This window comes from Aythya fuligula, chromosome 1 (genome assembly GCF_009819795.1).
Source record: "Aythya fuligula isolate bAytFul2 chromosome 1, bAytFul2.pri, whole genome shotgun sequence".
Classification (NCBI taxonomy): domain Eukaryota; kingdom Metazoa; phylum Chordata; class Aves; order Anseriformes; family Anatidae; genus Aythya; species Aythya fuligula.
The window spans coordinates 80,463,378-80,487,380 of NC_045559.1; the positions used below are offsets into that span (position 1 = coordinate 80,463,378).

The 24,003-nt window shown below is 43.1% G+C and overlaps 1 protein-coding gene across 2 annotated transcripts in view; it reads left to right on the forward strand.

Annotated features, from left to right (window-relative positions):
• LOC116490554 (alpha-2-macroglobulin-like) overlaps nt 1-23,366 on the forward strand; it is a 38,277-nt gene extending 14,911 nt beyond the window's left edge. The window contains exons 11-36 of one of the 2 annotated variants that reach the window (XM_032189852.1): nt 639-800; nt 1,107-1,334; nt 2,989-3,052; nt 4,338-4,480; nt 4,821-4,970; nt 5,168-5,344; nt 6,039-6,138; nt 8,163-8,298; nt 8,480-8,708; nt 9,850-9,976; nt 10,566-10,687; nt 13,506-13,557; nt 14,245-14,328; nt 14,456-14,632; nt 15,128-15,212; nt 15,745-15,901; nt 16,193-16,267; nt 16,994-17,159; nt 17,981-18,204; nt 18,796-19,014; nt 19,306-19,433; nt 19,788-19,878; nt 20,469-20,543; nt 20,981-21,083; nt 21,236-21,277; nt 22,231-23,366. In XM_032189852.1, the coding sequence (XP_032045743.1) occupies nt 639-800; nt 1,107-1,334; nt 2,989-3,052; nt 4,338-4,480; nt 4,821-4,970; nt 5,168-5,344; nt 6,039-6,138; nt 8,163-8,298; nt 8,480-8,708; nt 9,850-9,976; nt 10,566-10,687; nt 13,506-13,557; nt 14,245-14,328; nt 14,456-14,632; nt 15,128-15,212; nt 15,745-15,901; nt 16,193-16,267; nt 16,994-17,159; nt 17,981-18,204; nt 18,796-19,014; nt 19,306-19,433; nt 19,788-19,878; nt 20,469-20,543; nt 20,981-21,083; nt 21,236-21,277; nt 22,231-22,256 (3,342 nt within the window). In that variant the 3' untranslated portion in view covers nt 22,257-23,366. The remainder of the gene's footprint in view (nt 1-638; nt 801-1,106; nt 1,335-2,988; nt 3,053-4,337; nt 4,481-4,820; nt 4,971-5,167; nt 5,345-6,038; nt 6,139-8,162; nt 8,299-8,479; nt 8,709-9,849; nt 9,977-10,565; nt 10,688-13,505; nt 13,558-14,244; nt 14,329-14,455; nt 14,633-15,127; nt 15,213-15,744; nt 15,902-16,192; nt 16,268-16,993; nt 17,160-17,980; nt 18,205-18,795; nt 19,015-19,305; nt 19,434-19,787; nt 19,879-20,468; nt 20,544-20,980; nt 21,084-21,235; nt 21,278-22,230) is intronic. The other variant, XM_032189863.1, reaches the window with a different exon arrangement.
• Nucleotides 23,367-24,003: the final 637 nt, after the last annotated feature.

A 24,003-nucleotide genomic window follows, 5' to 3' on the forward strand; every position in this document is an offset into this window, starting at 1 on the left:
GTTACATAATAGAAGGCCTTCTGTTCTGACACATGAGAATAACATTAGGGAGCTGCAAGAATGGGCTATTCTACACAGGAAAGTGAGCCAGGAGTAAAAGGTGACCACAACACAGGTAGGAGTAGTGACATCATCACTAGTTGACATCAACCAGACTGGGCAGAGCAGGAGTGTTGACAGTACCTGTTTCCACCAACAGGCCAGCAGTCACCAGATAACATAAGGTGATAAGTCAGGGCTGAGCTCAGTCAAGGAATTCCAGTCAACAAGATGGGAACAGCAGGAGAAAGCTGAATGTAGATCTAACTCCAATGTAGCCTAGTCAAAGACTGGGGCAAGGCACAAGCCTGAACTCATAGTTCCCGGACGAAGAGATGATACTAAAACCTATTGAAAAACTCAAGGCCCTGACAGATAATTTCCATGGGCCAATCAGATTGTTTTGCTGATGAAGATCTGCTACCTTAGACAACTTAGGACTCACCTGCACATTTCCACATTTCCACGTTCATCTCTTTAGCTCTTCTCCATAAGAAACACCCTGCTTGGCAAGGATGACAAGGGGAAAGGGTTTGTAGGACTTGGGAATTGTTTTCTATTTCTAGTCTAAAACCTGAAGTTTGCTTTTACTTTACTAGGTGAAGCTCGTGGATGGTACTGATGCTCCCATTGCCAATGAAACTATCAGAATTTCTGTGAATGAAGACAGTTACAAAGGCAACTACACTACAGATGAACAGGGACAATCCTGGTTTTCCATTGATACTACCACCTTCACGGAAGCCTCCCTGGAAATCCGAGTGAGTGGCAGAGACAGGGCAGAGAGATTGGGGTAAGCCTCTCTCTCTTCTTGATCAGCAGAGGAATTATCTATCCATGGGTTATCCATGATTCTATGATCAGTCTTTCTGCCAAACAGGAGATATAGCAATTCTTTTGGCAGTTCACCTCTCTTTGTCTCCTGTGCATGTTCTTCTATGTCTATCTCCCTTTAACTTCATCTAAGAATGGGAAAGATAGAACATAGCCAGATTTTTCCCATGCATATTTATGTGATCTGTTACCTGGTTTTGGTCAGCTGTGAACTTTTTATTCTCCTTTATCAGGCTGAACATAAACCTGAACTGAACTGTTATGACAGCGACTGGATCACGCCTTCATATGAGCATGCTTTGCATAGAATAAGTCGGTTTTACTCCCCCAGTAACAGCTTCCTCAAAATTGAGCCCAAGCCTGAGACATTAAGTTGTGGCTTCCCCACAGAGGTCCATGTGCACTATGTCTTCACACCAGATGTTATTGGAGAGCAGAGGAAAATTGTCATTTACTATTTGGTAAGAATTGTTCCTGGTTACTTTAATCCATGGCCACAGAGAGCGCTGTGGCACTACTTTCCATACAGCAACCACAGCACTGCTATGCAATTAGTCCTTAGCCAGTAATGATAAAGGGAGTTTGAAACTGAAAAAGTGTGGTTTGTGACCATGGGATTTAAACATATTTCCATAGTGTTTCCCATGTTGTCTTCTGTGTGCAGACATGGTTATGTTGCCCATGTTTGATAAAGAACAGAAGAGGGTAAAAATGTTGATGTAGAGACTATTGTCTTTGGTGCAGCCAACACTCCCATTTAATAATACTCTACTACTAGTGTACCCTGTTCCAAATTCTGGTTCATATATAGTCACAGCTCAGAAACCAGCATCCTACAAGAAGATGAAAGATGAGCTAGAAACCTGCCTCATACTCAGTTCTTTGGGAGACACCTGACCACAGAAACTAGAGCAAGACCTCTATCTACAGTACCAGTACCTGATAAGCTTAGAGCTGTGTTCGTAAATCAGGCAATGATTGAAATTTTGGGATCCCAAAGCAACTGGAACAGACTATACCATGCTGGAATTAACCATGATTTGAATCGTTCTTGGGGGGCAGAGAAGAGAAGCTAACTGAGCTGTGACTGAACAATGATCTATCACTTTTGTTTGGGGGAAGAGAAAGAATCAGATGACTATTCAAATAGAATTTCTTTCCCCCTAAATTTGTTTTCCTGGTTATCCCATTTAATGATGCTAGAATTAAATACAAGACAGAGTACCTTTGCAGAGCTAGAAAACATAAGTGGAACAGACACTTCTGTTCTGATGGATAATAAAGGACATTTAGGAGGAGTTAGACTGAGATTACAAGAAAATAGGAAACTATGGTAGACATGTCTGTGTGCTTATTTTCAAGACTGCTAACCATAAATTGAGCACAAGATTCCTGTTTATCCTAGTGGCTTAGTAAAGCAGATCTTAAGTATATACATGCAGCAGGTAAGAAAACGGTGAGGAAACTTACATTTTTGTAGGTGTGTTTCCCACACCTTGAAATTAAAATATAGTACTGTGGAATAGATATACTGCATGGAGGACAAGATTATACAGTAATTGTATAAAGAACATTTTTGGCTGTGAAAAAGGAAACTATTTCTAGAGATAAGGAAATCACAGCTAGCATTCAGGCTGTTGCTTCAAACCTGACTTCAGATACTTTATTCAAATACTTTTTTACAGCCAGTGTTCTTCTATTCAAACTCTATGTGAGTTATAATAATAATCCTGATTCAATCTTTCTCCATCCTTTTTCACAAAGCAAGTGAGAGTGGAGTGAGGAGAACCTTTGATCATCAATCTGTTCCAAAATGTTAGAAATGTGCATGTGACCCCCCAAACTTATGTGTATTCAGAGGTAAAGTGCATTTGAACCTGATACAGTGTGTACAGAAGGTGGAACTGATGAGGAAACACTAGTCCTTCTAGGAAGGCACGTTTCTGGCTCCAAAGACCTAGTAAATTCCAGTTTAGTATTTGCTTAGTATCTTCTTGGTTTTGCTCACAGTTGGCAGTGCTATTCACACACCCTACAGCTAACCCAATGAACATTCATTCTTCTTCCTTTTGTCATGAGTAACAACAATTATAGGAGTGTTTCTCTGTCACATAGGTGATGGCCAAGGGAAGCATTATGTTAGCAGACACTCATGATCTGACTGTGAATCCTGGAGATGGTGAGCAGAACTATGTATTTTTAGCATGTCTGATGAGATGGTGGGCAGGAGGACTTAGAGAAATTATTGCAATTCAAGCATTCAAGAAAAATTGAATTACATTTTGAAAATTAATTCCTTTTAGATTAAATGGTTTGAGTCAGTTTTGTTTGGTCCGAATTCTGTCTGTTGCTGTACTTTCTTACTTTCTGTACTTTTTTCATAGAAAATATATAGAATGTTTTGATTATTTTTTCCTTGAACCAGTGCTTTCCACTGACCTCCATCACCAATTCTGACTGTGGGTACTTGCCAGTATTTTAAGACCCATGTGTACAGTGAGCAGGAAAAAGATTGTCTCCCTTTCTTTCTCTCTCTCACTTTTCTTCATTTTTGGGGTGTTACTTCTTCCTCATAAGCATGCAAGCTATATATATATAGGTATATATATTTATGTATAGCTTGCATGCTTATATATATATATTATATATATGTATATATTCTAACCAATCTTTTTTTTTTGTATATATACAATGTTCAAAGATTACATAATTGAATGAGACTGACTATCATGCATCTTTAAAAGTCTTTGGACAAGAAGACCAGGAAAATCATTTTAGAAGCCCATGAGAAGGAGTATGCAGTATGTGAAAGTAAAAGTTCTTACATGCTGCGTGAAATGATGTTGGGGGTATGACTGAAAGTTCTGCTACCTCACTAGTTGTAGTGATTAAACTAATACCTTGGTTCATATCAAAAGATATATATCAAAAGATTTTCTATCACCTTCATCCAAATTGTGACAAAAAGCTCAGGTCAAGCTAGAATGTGGCATTTCCTACTACAGTTGGAGTGACAGTTTGGTGTTTCAGGTAAGTAAATACTAGCTTTGGAGTTATTTTGAGGAGTTATTTTTTCAGTTATTCTGCAACCTTGGCTGCTGCCACCTATTACAGCAGTCCCTTATTTCCATGTCTTTTCCCTCATCTGTTTTTTTTGGTTTTTTTTTTGTAAACTGCAGATCTTAGAGCTTGAGGAAGAAAAAGGTTGGGAACAGCAGGAGGTGATTCCAGGTGTTAGCTGGGGAGAATCTAGAGGACATGTTGAGGCCCACTAAACATCTCATTTGGCTATTACATGATCACTGTTTGAATGCAGGTGTCTTCAGCAATAGGCATAGACATCAGTCATTCATCAGTACTCCTGCCCCTGTTAACTAAAATGTTCAGCATGAGTGAACTTGACTTCTTTATCTGAAGAAGGCAGAACTTCTTGTATATAGCTTAGCATTTCTTCTCTCTGGTAGCTTACGGGATATTTCGGTTGACCTTTCCTGTTGAGGCGACCATTGCTCCCAAGGCACAGATGCTCGTGTATACCACTTTACCCAGCGGGGAAGTCATCGCCAGTTCAGCGGATTTCCAGGTTGAAAGTTGCCTCCCCAATAAAGTGAGTAAGTCAGGTTTTATGTAACCCATGTTTGCTTCATGGCCAGTAGTTCCATTATTAGTTCCAGAATGGAGGCAGAATTCACATGGAATGGTCTGATCAGATGTTGGCTGAGGATTAGTGACTGAATAAGTTACAAAGCCATAACTATAAAAGTGGAGGAAGACAGAATAAGAAAAAGAATCACTGCTCATTATAAACCACACTAGTCAAAGCTGAATATGTTAGAAGAGCTGTAGAGCACTAGCAGAACTCAGTTCACAAGGCTAGATACTTCAGTATAATAGTATGTAACTGCATCCAGCAAAGTTGCTGCTTTAACCTACTTTTGGGGTTGCAGGTCAGCTTGAGTTTTATTCCCAAGGAGGGTCTTCCTGCCTCCAACACACGTCTGCAACTCCATAGCTCACCAAAGTCCCTGTGTGCTATCCGTGCCGTGGACAAAAGTGTTCTCCTCATGAAGCCTGAAGATGAGCTCTCTCACAGATCTGTAAGTCTTGGCTGTTTCTGGTAATGAACAATACAAGAATCAACTAGGATGGACATAAAGCCATATATTTTTATAGCTGCATTCACTATACCTGTTTTTATAGAAGCTGTCTTTTATCACTTGATCATTAGGTAGTGTCTGTGTCCCCATGAGTACCAACCTGCCACATTTTTCCCTGGTTGTTTGCATTTTCCCAGTTGTATGATCTTCTCCCAGAAGAAATGAAGGAAATCCAGGGCTACAGCTTCAAGGACTACTATTTGGAAGATGACAATGTAAACCCCTGTTTGTCGCTTGACAACATATTATTAAATGGATTTGTCTACGTACCCATTTCTCCTGATGGCAAAGGTGATGCCTATGACATTCTCAAAGTAAGCACCAGCCTTTCATTTTTATTAGTTACTCCTTTTTGGAATACAGTATCATCTCCTCCTCTTCCCTGTCCTGAAGGTCTTTTTGAATGAACTTTGGTGTGAGCTTGCTATGCTGTGTATGCAAGACATACACAGGCCCAGGCCCTGCATCTATGTAGCCTATTGCTCATACCTAAGCGCTTCTCCAAGCCATTAAAACTTTGACAGGTCTCTTCAATGCCAGGACAAAAACCTGTGAATAGGCTCAAATAAGGAAGCAGTACTGAGAAATGACCCCTGGTGCCATAATACTAGAAACCCTTTCCGTAGTCGTGCATGTTGTCTCCCTGTCTGCTGTAGTTAGTGGTTTAATAAAGTGACAGTTACTTTGATAACCCTCAAACATACCTGCACCCATCTACAGAGTCATGCACAAGACTTTTTAGATAGGTACTCTCAATCCTTTCACACATCATTTTCAGTCACATGTCCCCACGGTAGACCTTGACTTTCTGCCTAATCATGCCAGCATTTAGCTTTAGGATGAGCATGTCATGACAAGGCCTCAACATCTGGGTTGAACCAATCTATCGAGTATTTATATATAAACCTTTGCTATTCTGCTCAGTTCCAGACATAAGTATATCTATTCTTGACATAGTAAAAATAGTATAATTTCAAAAGTTGATTGTACTTTCTTTTTGTTTAACAGCTGTTGGGCTTAAAAGTTTTCACTAGCAGCAAGATCCATAAGCCTGAAATCTGCCGGCGTTACAGAGAACACATGATGGAAAGGAATTACATGGTTTCTGGTAAGAAGGCCTGCTTCACTCTACCTCCACACAACTACCTAAAATTTTGCATCGTGCTTCTTTCTTCTCATCTCCTTCTTTGAATATTAATTAGAATCACAGAATCATAGAATATCCTGAGTTGGAAGGGACCAACAAGGATCATGAAGTCCAATTCCAGGGTCTACTCAGGACCACCCTATGCCTGGGAGTGTTGTCCAAACGCTTCTTGAACTCCAGCAGGCTCAGTACTGTGACAACTTCCCTTGGAAGCCTGTCCCAGTGCCCAAGCACCCTCTGGGTGCAGAACTTTTTCCTAACATCCATACTGACCCTCTCCTGTCACAGCTCCATGCTGTTCCAACAGGTTGTGTCGCTGTCCCCAGAGAGCAGAGATCAGCACCTACTCCTATACTCCCCTCACGAGGAAGCTGTAGGTCTCCTTGGGGTCTCCCCTCAGTCTACCTTTCTCCAGGATGAACAATCCAAGTGACCTCAGTCACTCCTCATGTGTCTTGCCCTCTAGACCCTTGTTTTTTAGCCCTCCTTTGGCTATTCTCTAACAGTTTGATATCCTTCTTATACTTTGGTGCCCAAAACTGCACACAGTACTCAAGCTGAGGCAGCACTAGCACAGAGCAGACAAGTTGATTCTGCTCTCAGATATGCCAACCTACATCAGGATCATTTCCTTCAGGATACAGTCCTGAGATATGAAACTGATACAGCTCTCTGTGCTTATCTCCAGCTAGTCAGGTATGCCTAGTTAAAACTGTGTGTTCTCAGTGAATCACATGCCAGGCCTGCAGCAGAGATTCTGTAGACACTAAGACCATCTACCTTCGGATGGACTGCCAGCATAAAGTATAAGCTTTGTTCCTCCATCAAAAAAGGCCCATCTATAGAAACCTTAAAAAAAAGGACAGTCTCTACTTCTAGGTAGGTACATTTCAGCAATAACTAGGGGAACAACAATGGCAAAAGTGGACCAAGATAAATGAAAAGGTGGTATGAATCTGTGGGTTTATGTTTTAACTCTGAGGGCTGAAAAGCTTCATTCTATTCCCAGTTCTTCCATTCACGTGATTGTAAACGTCTGGGTAGGTCACTTTGCTGCTGCAGTGACTGTGAAGATAGAAAAAAGATTTTATTTTTTTTTCTAAATAGCTCTGAGATTAGAAAGGCTATATAAAACATTCTCACCTACACCACTTCCTATCACCGACTTTTAGTGGTACAATATTAAAGTTACTATTAAAAACAATAGTCTTTGGTCAGGTGAAATTTTCTAGCCTTCTAGTTAAAGCATATCAAGTCTTTTGTTTGGGAATGCCAGATCTGTCTTCAGAGCACAGCATGAGACAGCTGGCTGCTTTGAGAAGACGGAAAGTCTTCTGAGACTGATAGAAAGTGTTTTGTAAGGCACAGCACTATGCAACACTGTGAGGAAGAATTCCCTTTCTCCGGAACTACTTATTTGCTAGTGGCCATACATGCAAAGATACATATTCAGCTCAAAAGAATCTTAGATGGAGAAAGGGAGGGATAAATGTGGCTGCTGTTTCTGGCCATGTATAAACATAATCATTTTTTCAACAAAACTTAATAAATTATATGAAACAAATATCTAGAGGCAGTGAATTCCACATTTGACTTCTCTATTGCAATAGAAACGTACACTTGGTAGCCTCATAAGTTTGCTCCTGGATTTGCTGGCAGTGGAGGAAGAATGATCAACCCCACCCAATCTCTGTAAGAGCAGTAGCTTTAGGAAACATGAAATATTGAGATGACAACAGAGCAATACATTTGTTTTCAGTGGACAGTCTATATGAGGTTAAGAATGTAGTGCAAGGATCACTGTGATCTGTTACAAATAGAGACAGCTCAAAGTTTGAGTCTGTGAGGCTGGCCGTAATCAAGTTTTCTAAGCTGTTATTTAAATTTTAAAATTTTAGCTAAGAATAACCACTAAATGGAAGCAAAGTATCCTCCTTGGTTAGAAATGAGTTTGATATGTCTTTTTCTTTCTTCCTTTCCTTGAGCGGATTTAGGCAGTTCAATGCAACCTTATTATGATTCAGACTATGAAATGATGGAAGAGATGGATGCTGGCCATCCTGTGGAGACCATCCGGAAATACTTCCCTGAGACATGGATCTGGGACATAGTTTCAGTGAAGTAAGTGTTTATGGGAATGTAGAGTGTGGTCACTGGGGCAAAACCTCAGAAGATAGTTAAGCTTTAATGAAAGTGTCAACATTTTGGTGAGAGGGGTCTTTCTAGTAGATAGAGGGATTTTTCAAGGCCACTAAGCATAGATCAAAATACGACTGAAATCTTTCTCTCTGTCTCTTGCCAGCTCTGAAGGAAATGCTGAACTAGATGTGACCATCCCTGACACCATCACTGAGTGGAAAGCCAATGCGTTCTGCACTTCATCAGACACAGGCTTTGGCCTATCCCCAACAGTGTCTCTCAGAGCCTTCCAGCCCTTCTTTGTAGAGCTCACCCTGCCTTACTCTGTAGTGCGTGGTGAGGCCTTCACACTGAAAGCCACCATTTTCAACTACCTAACAGCCTGCATCAGGGTAAGAGATATTCACTACTTTGCTCAATCTGACAGCTTCGGAAAAACTACAATGGGCTATTTATAACATAGTTTCCCAAGCCAGCTGACTGATCCCTGATTATAATTTCATATGGGTGTATGTATGTAGGAATTCTTGATGGATTTCATGAAGGAGGAATAAGTTTTTCCAGCAAAGTTTTGAAAGCTATGTTCGATTCAGAATCTAAAGCTCTGCTAATGAGGCCTCTGGCCTTGACATCCTATAATTATTTTACTGTTCTATACAAACAAGGAACTTGTTATAAGTTATCTTTAGACCATTTAGACTTATAGACCACATAGACTTCATATCCATAAGGTCATCTGTAGACCACAGTGTCATTGCCTACCGATATGGAAAATCCAGGCTCACAAGAGTGGATACACTTTTTTAGCCTTTAGTCTCACCTCATGATTCTGTGATCTCACAAAGTATCATGCCACATTTGCTGGAATATGCTTCCTCTAATTGATTGCATCTAACCTTAAGACACTGAGCAGAACTGTATAGCTTTAGTATTCTTATCTGCATTCTTTCACCATCAAAGGAGACGAGAGAATTTGAGAGGTGATTCTAATGAAATCTCACTTTTGCTTGGTGTTTCACAAACACTGATGTATATTCTGAAAGGAAGCTGAAACAAGGAGGAATACTGATCCAGTCATTCAAATGCTGTATCATTTCCCTGTCTTTCCTGTTTTGTTTGCTATTTTCAGGTTCCTTATTCCACTCTCCCTTGTTACCTTACTAGCTTTCACACTGCTGGAGTTTTACCTCTTCACCTAATTAATTGTGATGGGGGATCTTTAACTCATGGTTTCATTCATAGACATTGCTTTGTCTTTATTCACATAATTGATAAATGCTCTCCATTTTCCTTGAATCAGTTTCCTTTCTAAAGAGTAATACATGTTGTGTTCTCCACATTTATCTCACCAATCTCTTAAAATTTTACTCACCTCAGTCTTTTTCCATTTTATTACCCAGTTCTTGCACTGCCATATCCATGAAGTTCTCAGTCCCACAGTATAACCAGGTCCATGCCCATGCCCATGTACTCCAGTAACTTCAGCTTCTCTGTAATTCCAACCTTCTTGACACTTCTCTGTATAAACGGCAGGTCAGCGTGTCTCTAGCTAAATCTACTCATTTCCTGGCTGCTCCAGTAGAGAAGGAGGAAGAATCCTACTGCATCTGCCTGAATGAAAGGAAAACTGTGGCTTGGGCAGTAACACCAAAATCTCTAGGTAAGAGGCTGGACTACATGGAAATACTAGAATAAGATATCTGTGGATAGCATCAGATCTTTGGTGTGAGGAACTAGGACCCCAAACTTGTCTGGAAGTAACTTATCTGTGCTAGAAGTGGGAAGTCCAGCTCTGAGGCTGAGACACAATATTAGGATGCAGGTCCTAAACAGACTTTCTAAGGATTGTGGCCTTTTCTCAAAATTTGAATAGAAATCACAAATTCCCTTAACACTTGCAAAATGCTTAGACATTCCTGTTGTGGAGCTATGAAGTATCTTAATGTGTCTGGGTCTGAAATATTTAATTCAGAGCTAGCTTTCTCTGAGTCATCCCCAATCAAGACTGTTTGATTTAGAAGACCTGCCCCTCCACTGCTCTTCTTGCTGACTGATTAGCACCTGCTTGGGTGGCCATCACAAAAGAGGTGGTCTAGAAGGCTGCAGCTGGATCAAGATAAAACACTGGCACATATTTAGCTCTTCTCCTGGAAAATCTCTGTAACACAGCTGAGAGTGCCCAGCACAAACACAAACCCCCATTTCCCTTGTGCTGCCCGGCAGGACTGGCTGACCCCTGTTTCCTCCAGGGCAGGTGGAGTTCTCAGTGAGCGCTGAGGCCCTGCAAAACCAGCAGCCCTGCGGGAACGCCATAGTGGAGACCCCTGAGAAAGGACGGAAGGACACAGTCATCAGACAGCTGCTGGTGGAGGTATGGGGGATGTTGAGTTAGGTGGCAGAGAAGAGTAACAATAATTTCACGCTACATAGTAACAGTTGCTGCATGATAAAGATCTTTAAGTCGTGATAGCAGAAATAATGGCTCTTATTCTGCATGCTTCATTAAACTAAGAGCTGATAAATCTCATACAGGCCAACAAATCCTATAACTCATAAAAGCAGTGTGTTACATTACATAAACAGGAAACATAAGCAAACATGGCAGGTTCATCCCAGAGATATCATCTGGGAGAAAAATGAGAACTCCTTGGTGTTGCCTGTAATAAGTCACAGGGAGAGGCTACAAATGGAAGCTTTGCCAGAAAACTTATGTGTCTCCTCCAGGACATGGCCAGTACTCTAGATCATGAAACAGTTGCCATGATCTACATGTATTTCCAAAAAAAAAAAAATGCCATCACTGTTTTGAAATGTTTTTATTATACTTTTAAGAATGTTCAAACCAGTATGAACTGACTTTTTTTTTCATTCTTTTCTACATTTTTTTCTTAGACACTATTTTACAATGATTAAACCACAGTTTTTATGATAAATAGGCAGTCATAAAATTTATCCACAGTATTAAGACTCCCTGTGATATTAATGGCAAACAAATAATACTAGCTTTTTGCATAGTGAGTTCTATACTATATCATGTCACAACATTGTCACTCCTATACATGAAAGGAAAGAAATAATCTTACTTAAGAAAATTTAGTCAAGACATCGCAACTCCTCCATAAATTGTAGATATTCCAATTTTCAGTTAGGCAGATCTAGGATTCATATAATATATAACTTCAGAAAATGTTTTTCTGACCTGTATGTAATGATGGAACAACAGTCCTATTTTTGTCTGTTTTGTTTTATTTTTTAATTTTGCTTATTTACAAATGAATGTGATTGTACAGTGCATTTCATGTATCAGGGCACAAAGAACTATTGAACATTTCAGGAAAAAAAATGCAATTTCATACATGCCTTCAGGAAAAAGAGTAATTACTTTGTTCTTTGAAGATACTAGAAGATAATTGCTTCTGAATTTTAAAAGAGTCTTTTCTCCCAGATGGTGGGGAAGTGAAAATAACTGAATAAGCATTAAAATAACTTCTGTTGGGTTGTCTAAGAGATTACTGGTATCACTCTGTTATTGTAATGAAGTAATTAATCTACCCCATCTAGCCCTGAGTGGATAGAATCAGAGATTAGCATCCAACAATTAATTAGCAGGGGTGGATACAGTGCAACTTGCTTGGGGTGGAGCTTCATTGTCCCAAACACATGGATGTCAATATTCCCTGCAGCAGGTCATGGGACTCTAGGGAGAGCAAAGGGAGATGACCAGAGTCCATGGGGCATTCTCTTGCCCTCAGGAAACCAATCCTTGATGAAAGCTAATTGGGATACAGGATGTTTTTTGTTTTCACCCAATAATTGCATAGCTGGAAATGAAAATCTTTTGAATAATTAGTTTTGTATATTTTAATTTCCTGTTGAAATGTTCAAAATCAAACAAAACAATGGAACTCATTTAGTTGCATTTCAGGGTGGTACACTGAAACAAACACTAGGCACCTTTGCAAACAAGCATTTAGCTTGGTTGTAGTTTATCCTAATGCTTTCTCTCTTTTTATTGGATTTTGAATTTTCCCCAAACTTTTAATCTTTCTCCATCTCTTTTATATTGAAGAATGAGAGACAACATGTTTTAACTGTGTGAGAATGTCAGGGTAATACCATTTTTTACATACTGGAAAAAAAAATCTTTTGGCAAAAGCTGGAAACCAGTAATGAAGGAATGGCAAGTCCCCTGTTTGGAGGATAAAAAAATGTTGAGGGGGTCTTACTACATTAAACTCTGAAAAAAAAATTCTAGTAAAGATTTGATTCCTTAGTTTTATGCAGAATCTTCTAGATCACCTCAACAGAAAATATGTCTTCTTTTCTGACTTTTCTGAAAAACGGGGCTAGAATTTTCTGAAATAGAGGAACAGAAGTTACCCTCATTAAATGTAGTCAAAAATCACCAGTTGAATGGCGTATATTTAAATTTTGTTTTTTCTAATATGTAACTTGTGGAAACATTGGAGTGCTTTAGTTATCACCTGTCAAAACTCTTGCATGAATATCCTGTAGTGTCACAATCAGCTGTAAACAGTCTGAAATGTTCCGCTAGGCTGGACTAAGGAACATACCTGTGTTACAGATGACAAAAGTCATCTACCTGGACTTCTGTAAGGCTTTTGACACAGTCTCTCATTCATGGCCTTTCAGTACTTAAAGAGTTCTTATAAAAAGGATGGAGAGGGACTCTTTGCTCATGTATCTATGACAGGACATCGGGGAGTGGTTTTAAACTGAAAGAGGGGAGATTTAGATTGGATGTCAGGAAGAAATTCCTTACTCAGAGGGTGGTGAGGCACTGGAACAGGTTGCCCACAGAGGGTGTGGATGCCTCACCTCTGGAGGTGTTCAAGGCCAGGCTGGATGGGGCCCTGGCAAACCTGATCTAGGGGGTGGCATCCCTGCCTATAGCCTGGGGGGTTTGGAACTAGATTATCTTTAAGGTCCCTTCTAACCCAACCCATTCTATGATTCTATGATTCTATCATCAGTTTTGTGTACAGAGGAATGTCTTTGTAAGCAACTTCTAAAGGCTTTGCATTACGATGAAGTAATTACTACAGGAGAATTTGCAAGTTTTTTGTTTTCTTTTTAGTGTCCCTTTTAGTTTCTCTATTGATCATTCTTTTGTTTCTTTTTCTGTCTGTTTCTCACTTTTTTCTTTCTTTCTTCCCTCTTCCCCAAAGCCAGAAGGGATGGAGGTGGAAACTACATATAACTCTGTGATCTGTGCATCTGGTAAGAGCTTATTTCTTTCTAGGACTTTTTTTTTTTTCTTTTTTTTTTTCCATGAAGAAAAGACTAAGACATAAAGAGAAAATGAGGCTTAAAAATTATAAGGATCTAATGAAACTGAATAAGCTACATGGATGTCCAACTGGTAGTGAAATTAATTCTTCCTAAACAGCTGTGATTGTAATAGCTTCTGCACTTGCAGAGCCAGAAGCATAGCTCTTAGGAAGTAAGGCTGCCTAGGTCCCTGTGGGGACAGAATATCTGGTATTTATTAGGGTTATCTCTAATGTCTTTAATTCTATGTAAGTAAAATCACAAACTGAACTCTGCCAGGCCTGCCACCAAAGCAGGAGAGGCCAGAAAAATAGGCTAGAAAGTGTATTTTCCAAACCAGGCCTGCTGATAGTGCAATGTAGAAATCCATAACATTTTGTGTGTGAGAGTATTGCAGGCCTAATGGAAAATGTGCAGGATAGGAGGATTCCACAACAAAAATGCAGATGAATGGATTTGTTGAAGGCAGGAAACCCTTGTGCAGTGAATGGTATCTCAACCCATTAGCTGATACGCATACATGTAGACGTAATCAGGAAACCTAACCAAACTGATCTGGTTGTTGTTCTTATTGTTTTTGTTTGTTTGTTTGTTTGTTTTCTGTTTTGTTTTGTTTTTGTTTTTGTTTTTCCCCAGAAAAGTCTATGTCAGAGACAGTTGCTCTAGTTCTCCCAGAGAATGTGGTGGATGGTTCAGCCAGAGCATATTTCTCAGTGCTAGGTAAGTGAAGTACTCTCAGTGTCACATGCTGTTTTAAAACACTGCCATGTTTTTTTCAACCTGTGCATAGTTGACCTCTGAGCCCTGAATTATGCTAATGTGCCCTTGAAAATCTCTCATTACCCAGGTGACATTATGGGCACTTCCATGCAGAACCTGCACCAGCTCCTCCAGATGCCATTTGGCTGTGGAGAACAGAACATGGTCCTGTTTGCACCCAACATCTATGTCCTGGACTATCTGAACAAGACAGGGCAGTTGAGTGAGGAGATCAAATCCAAGGCCATTGGATACTTAGTGAGCGGTGAGCTGGGACATGGCTTCTCTGTTAACTCCTTTCCTTGGCATAAGGATAAGGACACTTTACCACTGGCATGTATGATCTGTGGGAGGTTTTCCTAGTGCATTCTCTGGAAGGGAACATGATACTGTAGTAGGTTGAGTGCATTTAACACAGTACCTACAAGAAAGAATTCCGTACTCAGGTAGAGGTGCAGGGTGAGAGAGGACAGCGTCCAAACAGGAACATAGAAAAAGTCCAGAACTGGCAATAAAATAACTCTTTTCTATAATAAAAGGGTTTTATGAAATATATAAATCAGTCTGTAACCAGTAACCTTGGCAGCTGCTTATACTGAATCTCAGGCCCCAAAAAGTCTTTAGAACTGAGATTTCAGAAGTGTTCTTCACCTTTGACTGGGCCTGATTTTTTACAGCCAGAACAATTTCTACTACATTTCATTTGTATGACTCCTTGAAAAGTACTGAGACAACAAAAATATTCTGCTCTCCATTTCAGGGTATCAAAGGCAATTGAACTATAAACACTGGGATGGTTCTTATAGCACCTTTGGGCCCCAATTTGGGCAGGCTGGGAATACCTGGTAAGACTTCAGTAGTACTGGCTTTGTATTTCTGCTCTTCATCCCCTCCCTTTTCTCAGTGTCCTCTTGTGCTTGGTCATTGTGAAAGCTGAAATGGAGGTGTAAGTGAAAGGATAATCATGACATCATAAATAATCATGTGGGATAATGGAACAAGGAAGGATGCTAAGGGAGATCCCCTTTAGGTTTGTAATGCTGCACTGATAGCTATTTACCTCCCCAATACCCTGGTTCAGCTCAAGTAAGGATGACCCTCAGGATGCCCAAGCAAGTTCTTCTTAACAGATGCTGATGAATCCCTAGAATGCAATTGCCCACCTACCCACAGTCCTCATGTCTGTGAATGGCAGTTACCTTTAGCACTGGTCCCTGTCTCAACAAATTGCTAAGCTAGTTTGCAGTTTCCAACCAGCCCACGTAACCAAGTTTTGGAGCTTCTACTGCTTTCTTCCGGAACAGTGATATCTGCATGGGCCCCATCACCAGTGATGGATACAGGGCTGGTTGTCTCAGTTCCCTTTGTTGCTTTCAGGCTCACAGCCTTTGTCCTCAAGTCCTTTGCCCAGGCCCGGCCATACATCTTCATATATGAGAAGCACATCCAGGATGCTTTGATCTGGCTCACTCAAAAGCAGAAGGAGAATGGTTGCTTCCACAGTTCTGGGACGCTCCTGAATAATGCCATGAAGGTAATATATCTGCCTGTTTGGCTCCATATCAGCTTTGTGAGGCTGGAAGTTGACTGTAAGTCAGCCTGGGACTAAAAGAGATATATCAGCACTTGGGGATTGGGAAGGAGGGGGAATCTATGTATATGAACTATTAAAAAAGCAGGAAGAAACCAATGGCAACTTCTGAAGGACTTAACGATAAGTAGGAGGCTAGGAAGAATTTGTCCTTGCATGATGTAGATAGCGTAGCACAGGGAGAAGTCAGTGGTGCTCTGTGGGAATGACATCTACTTTTGTGTTTCCCTGCAGGGTGGAGTGGACAATGAGGTCTCACTGACAGCCTACATCACTATTGCATTGCTGGAGATTCCTCTGCCTGTAACTGTATGTATCACCTGAGTCACTATTGGTAGTAATTTACCCTACTAGGCCCCCACAGATTATCAAGCCCCTTTACCTTTTAAAGAGGAAATACTGTCTGAATATTCTTTCTTTTCAAGCCCAGACTGGAATAACATTTCCTCCAGTCTCCTCCTTTGTCCAATCCTGTCTCCCACATAAACATTTCATTTAATCTTTTTCTAAGTTCTTTTGTGAAGGATCTTGCTTTTGCTCACTTAAAAGAGTACACCATGGATTAACGGTGAGTTAAATAATATTTAAATCCCAGAAATGACACGGATAGGATTTCTACATCCAAAAAATTCTCCTTTTCTGTTGAAATTGTACATTCCTACCAGAACACAAGTAAGAGCATACTGTGTTGGCACAACACCCCATGCAATCAGTCAGGCAATGAATACTTTCCTAGGCAGAAGGATTAGAGCCCTACTTCCCACTTTTAAAATCAAACTGGAAAAGAAACACCGTAACATGATGTATTAGAAAAGAGAAGGTACTAAATAAGGAACAGCCTCTGGCTGTCCACTTGTTACCTGGGGTAGAAGACATGGAGGGGAAGGAATACATGATGGTACAATCTCCATCAGACAGAGCAGTGGGGTTTTTCAGGGGTCCATGTGTACAATGGACCTACTCTTCCTGTTTTCCTATGATAGAATTCAATGGGAGAGAGCTTGTTGCCCAGCCTCACTGTCTCCCTCTACACAGCACTCCGTGGTGCGTAATGCTCTCTTCTGCCTGGAAACGGCAGCAAATGCAGAAGAAAACCACGTGTACACCAAGGCACTGCTGGCGTACGCCTTTGCTCTGGCAGGAATGGAGGAGAAAAGGAAGGCAATGCTTGGCTTGCTTGAAAAGGAAGCGGTGAAAAAGGGTGAGTGTTCCTGATCGGACATTGCTTTCTTCCAGCCCACAAATCTTACCATTTCCCTTGAAAAAACGGCTTTTGTTGGTGGTGCAGTGGGTGCAGGAAATGGCTTGTGTGGGTGGGGAAAAGTGTAGAGAGAGGAAACACTTGTGCAAGGTAGTTGCATTTTTGACAGCTCCCTCTCAGTGTCCAGTCCCACTTCTCTGCTCTGAGGGCAGACACAGAACATAGAATGGAGGATGATAAACCAGGGAAGAGAGAGATATGCTGAGACAGAAGACGAACATACGGGTCATTTCAGAGGCCCTAGCGTAAGCTCCGTGTCTTGCAGGAAACCGCATAAAGACTCAGAAGTGTTCTGGTAAAGTCAGCCTGGGCAGTCAGTTTGCCCAAGCGTTGTCTGTCACGGTGCTGAAGGAAGCGCCACCAGCACCTTCTGCCTTCTGCACCTGCGGGTGGCTCTCAAGCCCTGCTCCTCACGGAGCTTGTTACTTGCCCCACCCGGGCATCTCTGCTCAAACTGGGACAGTGTCCCAGCCCGGTGCTCCGTGTAGATCTCTGGCTCCATGAGGTGTTCAAGCCTTTAAATGCCTCCATGAGCATGGAGTTTAAGTGCAAGCGGTATCCTGGTGCAAAGACAGGACCTCAGCACTCCTAGACTAGTTGTAACCGTGCAACGAGTGAGGTGCTATTTCTCTGCTCCTGTTTCACCCTGTGGTTGCATGCTGGGGGCTCTGTCCTCACCGCAGCACCAACAGGGCCAGTAACTCCTTTGCAAATAAGTGTTCCCTGTTGTCTTCTTTGCCCACTCCCTGCCCCCTGTGAAGATGGATCTGTTCACTGGCAGCGGCCTGGGAAAGAGATGGTGGCTGATCTCCCCTACTATCGCTACCGAGCTCCCTCTGCTGAAGTGGAGATGACGGCCTATGTGCTCCTCGCTCACCTCACCACACAGCCGGCGCCTTCCCAGGATGAGCTGTCGTTCGCATCTCTTATTGCAAAGTGGATCAGCAGTCAGCAGAATCCCAATGGAGGCTTCTCCTCCACCCAGGTGAGCAACTCCCCTCCCGTGAGCTCACACGTCAATGTCAGGAGAGTGTCAGCGTGTCAGAGAGCAAGGTAGGAGCACGGTAAGGTTTGCCCCGGCAGGAACTGTACCCCTGCAGTTAGCCCTGTAGCGTCTGCCGCAGCTACCGAGTTCCCAAAAGGCTGCAGGCCAATATATATGCCAAGTAGAACCAATGGGAGTGACTGATATTCGGATTCATGTCCTGGCTTTCTTGACGCAGAGGGACAGAATGGCAGTGGCATGAGTGACAGTGCAATTTGGGGTCCTCACCACAGTTTGTGTATGCACATGCAGGTGCTGCTTCCCCCTGTGGAGAATGCTTTTGAAGGCTCCACAGAGCTCCACAACAGGGAGTTGAGGGTCAAGCGAGTGCTGTGCAGAGGACACAGCGAGAGCATGGAATCGTATAAAAACTCACCTTTTCCATCTCTCCTTCCTTAAGAGTGGGGAAAATGGAGAGTGGAGGAGAGGGTGCCCACCGCCAGCAAAGGGCAGGCTCTGGGAGGACGGGTTGTGGAAGGGCTGACTGGGCTAACGCGGCCATCCCTGGGTGCCGGGACCCGTCTCTTGCAGGACACAGTGGTGGCTCTTCAGGCCCTGTCTCTGTACGGAGCTGTCACCTACGCCAAGAGCGGAACAGCTTCCCAAGTGACCCTGAGATCTGGAGGGGACTTCCAGCAAGACTTCCAAGTGGACCCCTCAAACCGGCTGCTGCTGCAGCGCATACCCCTGCCCCAGGTGCCTGGGGAGTACAGCGCAGAGGTGTCTGGTGAAGGATGCGTCTACCTGCAGGTGAGGGTGGTGGAGGCTGGTGCTGTCCCGGGAGAGGAGCCCCTTCCCCGGGACAGCAGGAGCCAGGGAGAGGACAGCAAGGACAAGGGAGAGGGGAGGCATGGGAGGGAAGGCTGTGGCGGAGGAGAGAAGTGTTGTGCGGGGAAAAAAAAGAGCAGGAGGGACAGTGCTGGAAGTGTGAGGGAGCTGTGAGAAGGGCGAAGAGGGAGGGCTGGGCAGGTAGGCGACGGTCTCTCTCCTGGGCTGTGCATGCACACCCACGCTCACACAGAGCTGCTGGCTCTCCCCCAGACGAGCCTGAGGTACAACGTGCAGCCCACGCAGGAGGACGCACCCTTCACTCTCCATGTGTACACCACCCCAGAGACCTGCGAGGACTCCCAGGTCCCCAAGGTCTTTAACATAGGCATAAATGTCAGGTAAGTCCGTGCCTGGTCTGAGCCTTCCTGGGAAGCCATGGGAGCTGGAGGAGCTCTGGTGGTCCAGGGTGAGGCAGTCTGGGAGGGGCAGGGCAGCCCCCGCAAGGTGCACCAGAAGCAGCTGTGCTGGGAGAAGGCTGTGGAGGAAGGGGGCGTCCTGCGGGGTGAAGCTGTGTGAGGAGCCCAGGGCTGCAGTAGTGAGGGGTGGCACAGGTGACTAGGGAAGTGCAGTGGGCTGGAGAAGAAGGTGTTGGGCTGCCAGAAAGCGGTGGGATGTCAGGCGTTAGGGAAGAAGTGGAAGTGCCCCCAGCTTTGACTCGAGGTGCTCTGAATCTTTGCTGCTTGGTTCCTCAGTTACACAGGTGAGCGCAACGTCTCCAACATGGTGATTGTTGATGTGAAAATGCTGTCGGGATTCATCCCTGTCAAGTCTTCAGTAAGAAAGGTAGGCGCCCATGTGAATTATTTCTCCAAGGATATCTGCCCCTAATCCACGCCCTTTTTTGAAGGAGGCCCTAGTTGTTCTGTTATCTTTTCCACTGTTAGCCGTGCCTCACTTTTTACCCTGGTTCTTTTACCGATCTCCTGTCTACTGATCTCCCATGGTGCACGAGGGATTCCAGTAGCAACAGCCCCTTCTCACACCTGTACCACTTTTGGTAGCTTGCGTTAATGTATTGTGTGGACCTGAGCCTGAGAGTTGGGAAGAGATGATCAGGCCCAATTTCAAGTATTCAGGAGCCTCAAAAGATTTTCAATAGCTGTGAAAATGCCATTCCCTCATTACTTTTTTTTCTTTTTTTTTTTTTTTTTCTTGTCAAGGAAGTGCAACAGCATCAGCTGGTCAGAACTGGCATAAGTCTTACTGTGAGGGGCTCTACACAAGAGTATTTGCTGATTCCTATAGGGCATAGTTTTTCCATGTTTTAGTTCTCAGCCTCTACCTGCTAAATGTTTTGTGATAGGAAGAAGTGAGTTGAAGGATGAGTGACATCCCTTCAGAACTGTAACCTCTTCCTTGTATCCTCTTTCCAGCTTTCAAGCATCCAGCCTTTCCAAATCCAAAGAACAGAAGTCAGCTCAAACCACGTTCTGGTGTATATAGCGAAGGTGAGGACAAACTCAGGGTTGCAGAGGGACACACGGTGGAGCTCTGAATTACATTGGCAATAGCATGGACTTCTTTAAGTAGTGGAATGTTAAGCACCTCAAGTCTTGTAACCATGAAACACAAACCTGTTTGCCAGTCTCCTTGTCTCTCTCATATGGATGACTCTCCCATCCCAGCCCTCAGCAGGTTTTCTCTCCATGCCTGCACACAGATCAGCCCACACCTGCCCACCAACCACCGGCTCCCCCAGTGTGGGGAAAGGCCCCAGGGTTTCCCTTTGCCCCTCAGCCAGGCCTGTAGTCCTACACACACCCCCAGGGCCCAGAGCACTGGTGGCAGGGAGAGCACTAGTGGAATGAGGCCAGTGAGGAGACACCAGGAGAGACCAGGGCAAATGCAGAGGCACCCCTAAGCCTCCACTGCTTCCCTTCCCCAGCTGAACTATGAGACCTTGAGCTTTTCCTTCACGGTGGAGCGGGACATCCCTGTGCAGGGCCTGAAGCCAGCCCAGGTGAAGGTCTATGACTACTACGAGACAGGTAAGTGAGGGTCTGGGGGTGCCCTTGGGAACGAGCATGGGGAGTTGGATACGTGGAGGTGCATGGGAGCTCTGGGGACCCACAGCTGCCCCTGGCACCCATCCCTATGCCAGCCAACAGCCCTGCTCTCTCCTTCCCCTTCTGTTTTCCAGATGAGTTTGCCACACAGGAGTACAGCGCTCCCTGCACCACAGGTAGGGTATGGAGATCCCTTCTCTTCTTCAGAGTTTTCTACATCTTCCTCACTGTGCATGAGGTTTTCCATTCAGTGCTTATGTCTGTCTGACAGTTATTTTGAATGAGATTTTCCCAATGCACATGCACAGATTTTGGATGCAAAACTGTGAACACAAGAGGCACAGTGGTGTTGTCTCATTGAAAACTGACTCTCCCTGTATTCTTACAGTCAGGTTCTCCTGGCTTGACTGAAGGTGCCCCATTTCCTTCTTCTTTGAGCTTGAGTTTCTTACATCATTTTTGTTGCCTTGGCATCAGGGTGTCTGTTGGTTCTTCCTGAGTTCTCCTGCTAGTGTAGCTATGGGATCTTTCTGATCATGGGACTTGGCTCTTCCAAAACACCTGGCACTCTGCTTGCCAGAAGCGCTCTGTCTAAATCAATAGAAAAAATCAAGGTCACCAACATATATACCCCATAGAGCAGCATGTCATGATCTGACCTTCCATGATACCATACTGTGCTCCAGAACCTCCTGCCCAAGCATGGTATACCTTTCCACCAAAGCTGTAATATGGTACTGCTCGTAGCCCCTCATTTCCTACTCTGAGTATACAGCCATACCTGCAGCAGGAAGGAATCAAGGAGGAATCCTGTACAGCCCTTACTATTGAAGTGGTTTGTCCATTTTAAGAACTTGGGTTTGCCTCCCTCGTATGGTGAGAGAAAACTGCCCTGGTGTACACACAGCCATGTCATTTTATTTTTTTTGGGGGGGAGGTGAGGGGGGGGGGAGCATAGCTGTACAATATTGCACCCCAGCCTGCTTAGCAGCTGTATGTGGCAAAGCCCTATGTGCTGCTGGCACATTGCAGCATGATACATCTTGCTCTCTCTTTCTCTCCACTTGAGAGAGGGAACTATCATATCACTCTAACTCCGGTTCCCTTCCATTTTCTCTCATCCTTGCAGAGGAAGTAGACCAGGGCAACGTGTGAGGAACACTCCAAGCTGCTAGACCCCACCTGCTTCGCTGTCACCACCAGCTATGGAGAGAATAGACTGACATTTGGATAGTGCCTGCAAGGAATGTAAAATGAACTTTACAAACAAATTAACTGTACTGACCAATGATTTTTGAACAGCTTATTCCCAGTTCTATTTCTTGCTGCTCAATCTCCAGTCACAGCTTTAATCTGTCTGGCTTCTTAGGTTAAAGAGCATCCCATCCAGCCATGCCTGTGTGCAGAACTGTAAGGCTGACAGTTATGAAGATAGAAGATGATTTAAGTCAGGGTCAGCTTTTCTAATGTAGCCTTCTCCGAGATGTTTACTTCGAACTTGTTAGCTGAGATTCTGTCTAAACAATGGAGAAGGACAGGTACTTCTTGAGAGCAATTTCTCTTCCCTGGCTTAGAAACCATGACTTGATTGAATTGCCCTCTGCAGGTTCCTATCCATGTAACTTACCTGGAGGCACTCTGGATGGTCAACTAACGTTACACGAAATAATGTGCCCAGGAGCCACTCCATCCAGGGTTGTTTCTTATTCTTAGAAGTGTGGGAGCAGATACACAGTCTGCCCTCTTCTAAGTTATATATGAAGCTTAGAACATGCAAGGGGTGTTGGGACAGTGGAGGGCCAGAGGGATATATGCATGTATTATGCTTTAAGCTGATAATTTATAATAATAGTGTGTTCTCCAGATGAAGCTTGGGCCTTCTTGTGGAAACTTCCATATGTTGCACCTGCTTCTTCTTGGAGGTTCCCAGGGAGTATGAGTAAAAACCCTCTTGGCAAGCAGCATGGCCTAGAAGCTTCCTAAAAGCATTTGCCAGTACCCTAACTATCTGAGTCTAGTATAAATAGCATGTTTATTTAAATCATGGAGTTGCTTTGGTGAAACTGTCCCTAAACCTCTTATATTAAGGTGTTTCCAGGTTGTGACTGTTTATTCTCATTAAATGCTTATTGCTAGATATCATGGCTTGTTGTATATCCAAAGTATGCACAGCTAGCTGTTGCATCCAATTTTCTCTTAGTGCGCCTATCCAAACATTGGTACTGAAAACAAATAAAGTTCTTCAGCTATTTTGTTAAATATTAATATTATTTCACATTATCTCTTAGTGATTGGTGTTCACTCACCCAAGACCTTTTTGACACCTCATATTCAGAGAAGCCTATGAAATCAACAGGCTTCAGAGAATACTGAGAAAAATTTCTAATTGAGCACGAATACTAATTCCATTTTTATTTGATTTAGAAATAGTAAAACTATTTCATTTCCTAGCATAACATAATTTATTTTCCAGGTGCTAAAAGCGACATAGTTTTTGGGTTCTGAATGAAACTGTTTTGATTTTAGACCATTGCAGTTTGCCTTTGAAGCATGTAAAGCGTGCTCTATGGGGGTAGAAATGGAATATTTGGATATTCTTGTGCTTTCCTACAGTAGCCTTGATAAAGTTTCCTGTGTCATATGCCATGGAGGGCCTGCAAGCATGTGACAGACAATTCACATCCTAGTCAAGCAGAGGGATGTTAAACTACTTTACAGATGTGGGCTAGGTAGGGAACTCCAGCCAGATGATAAGTGATGTGGCTACTCATGGGCAGCAATTAGGTGTTGTTTAATTTAACCTGGCAGCCACAAAATATTGTGTTAACTCTTTGGTAGAAAACCATTATCCAAATTCTGTGAATGGAACATATTCCAGACATTTTACACATTTTTAAACTAA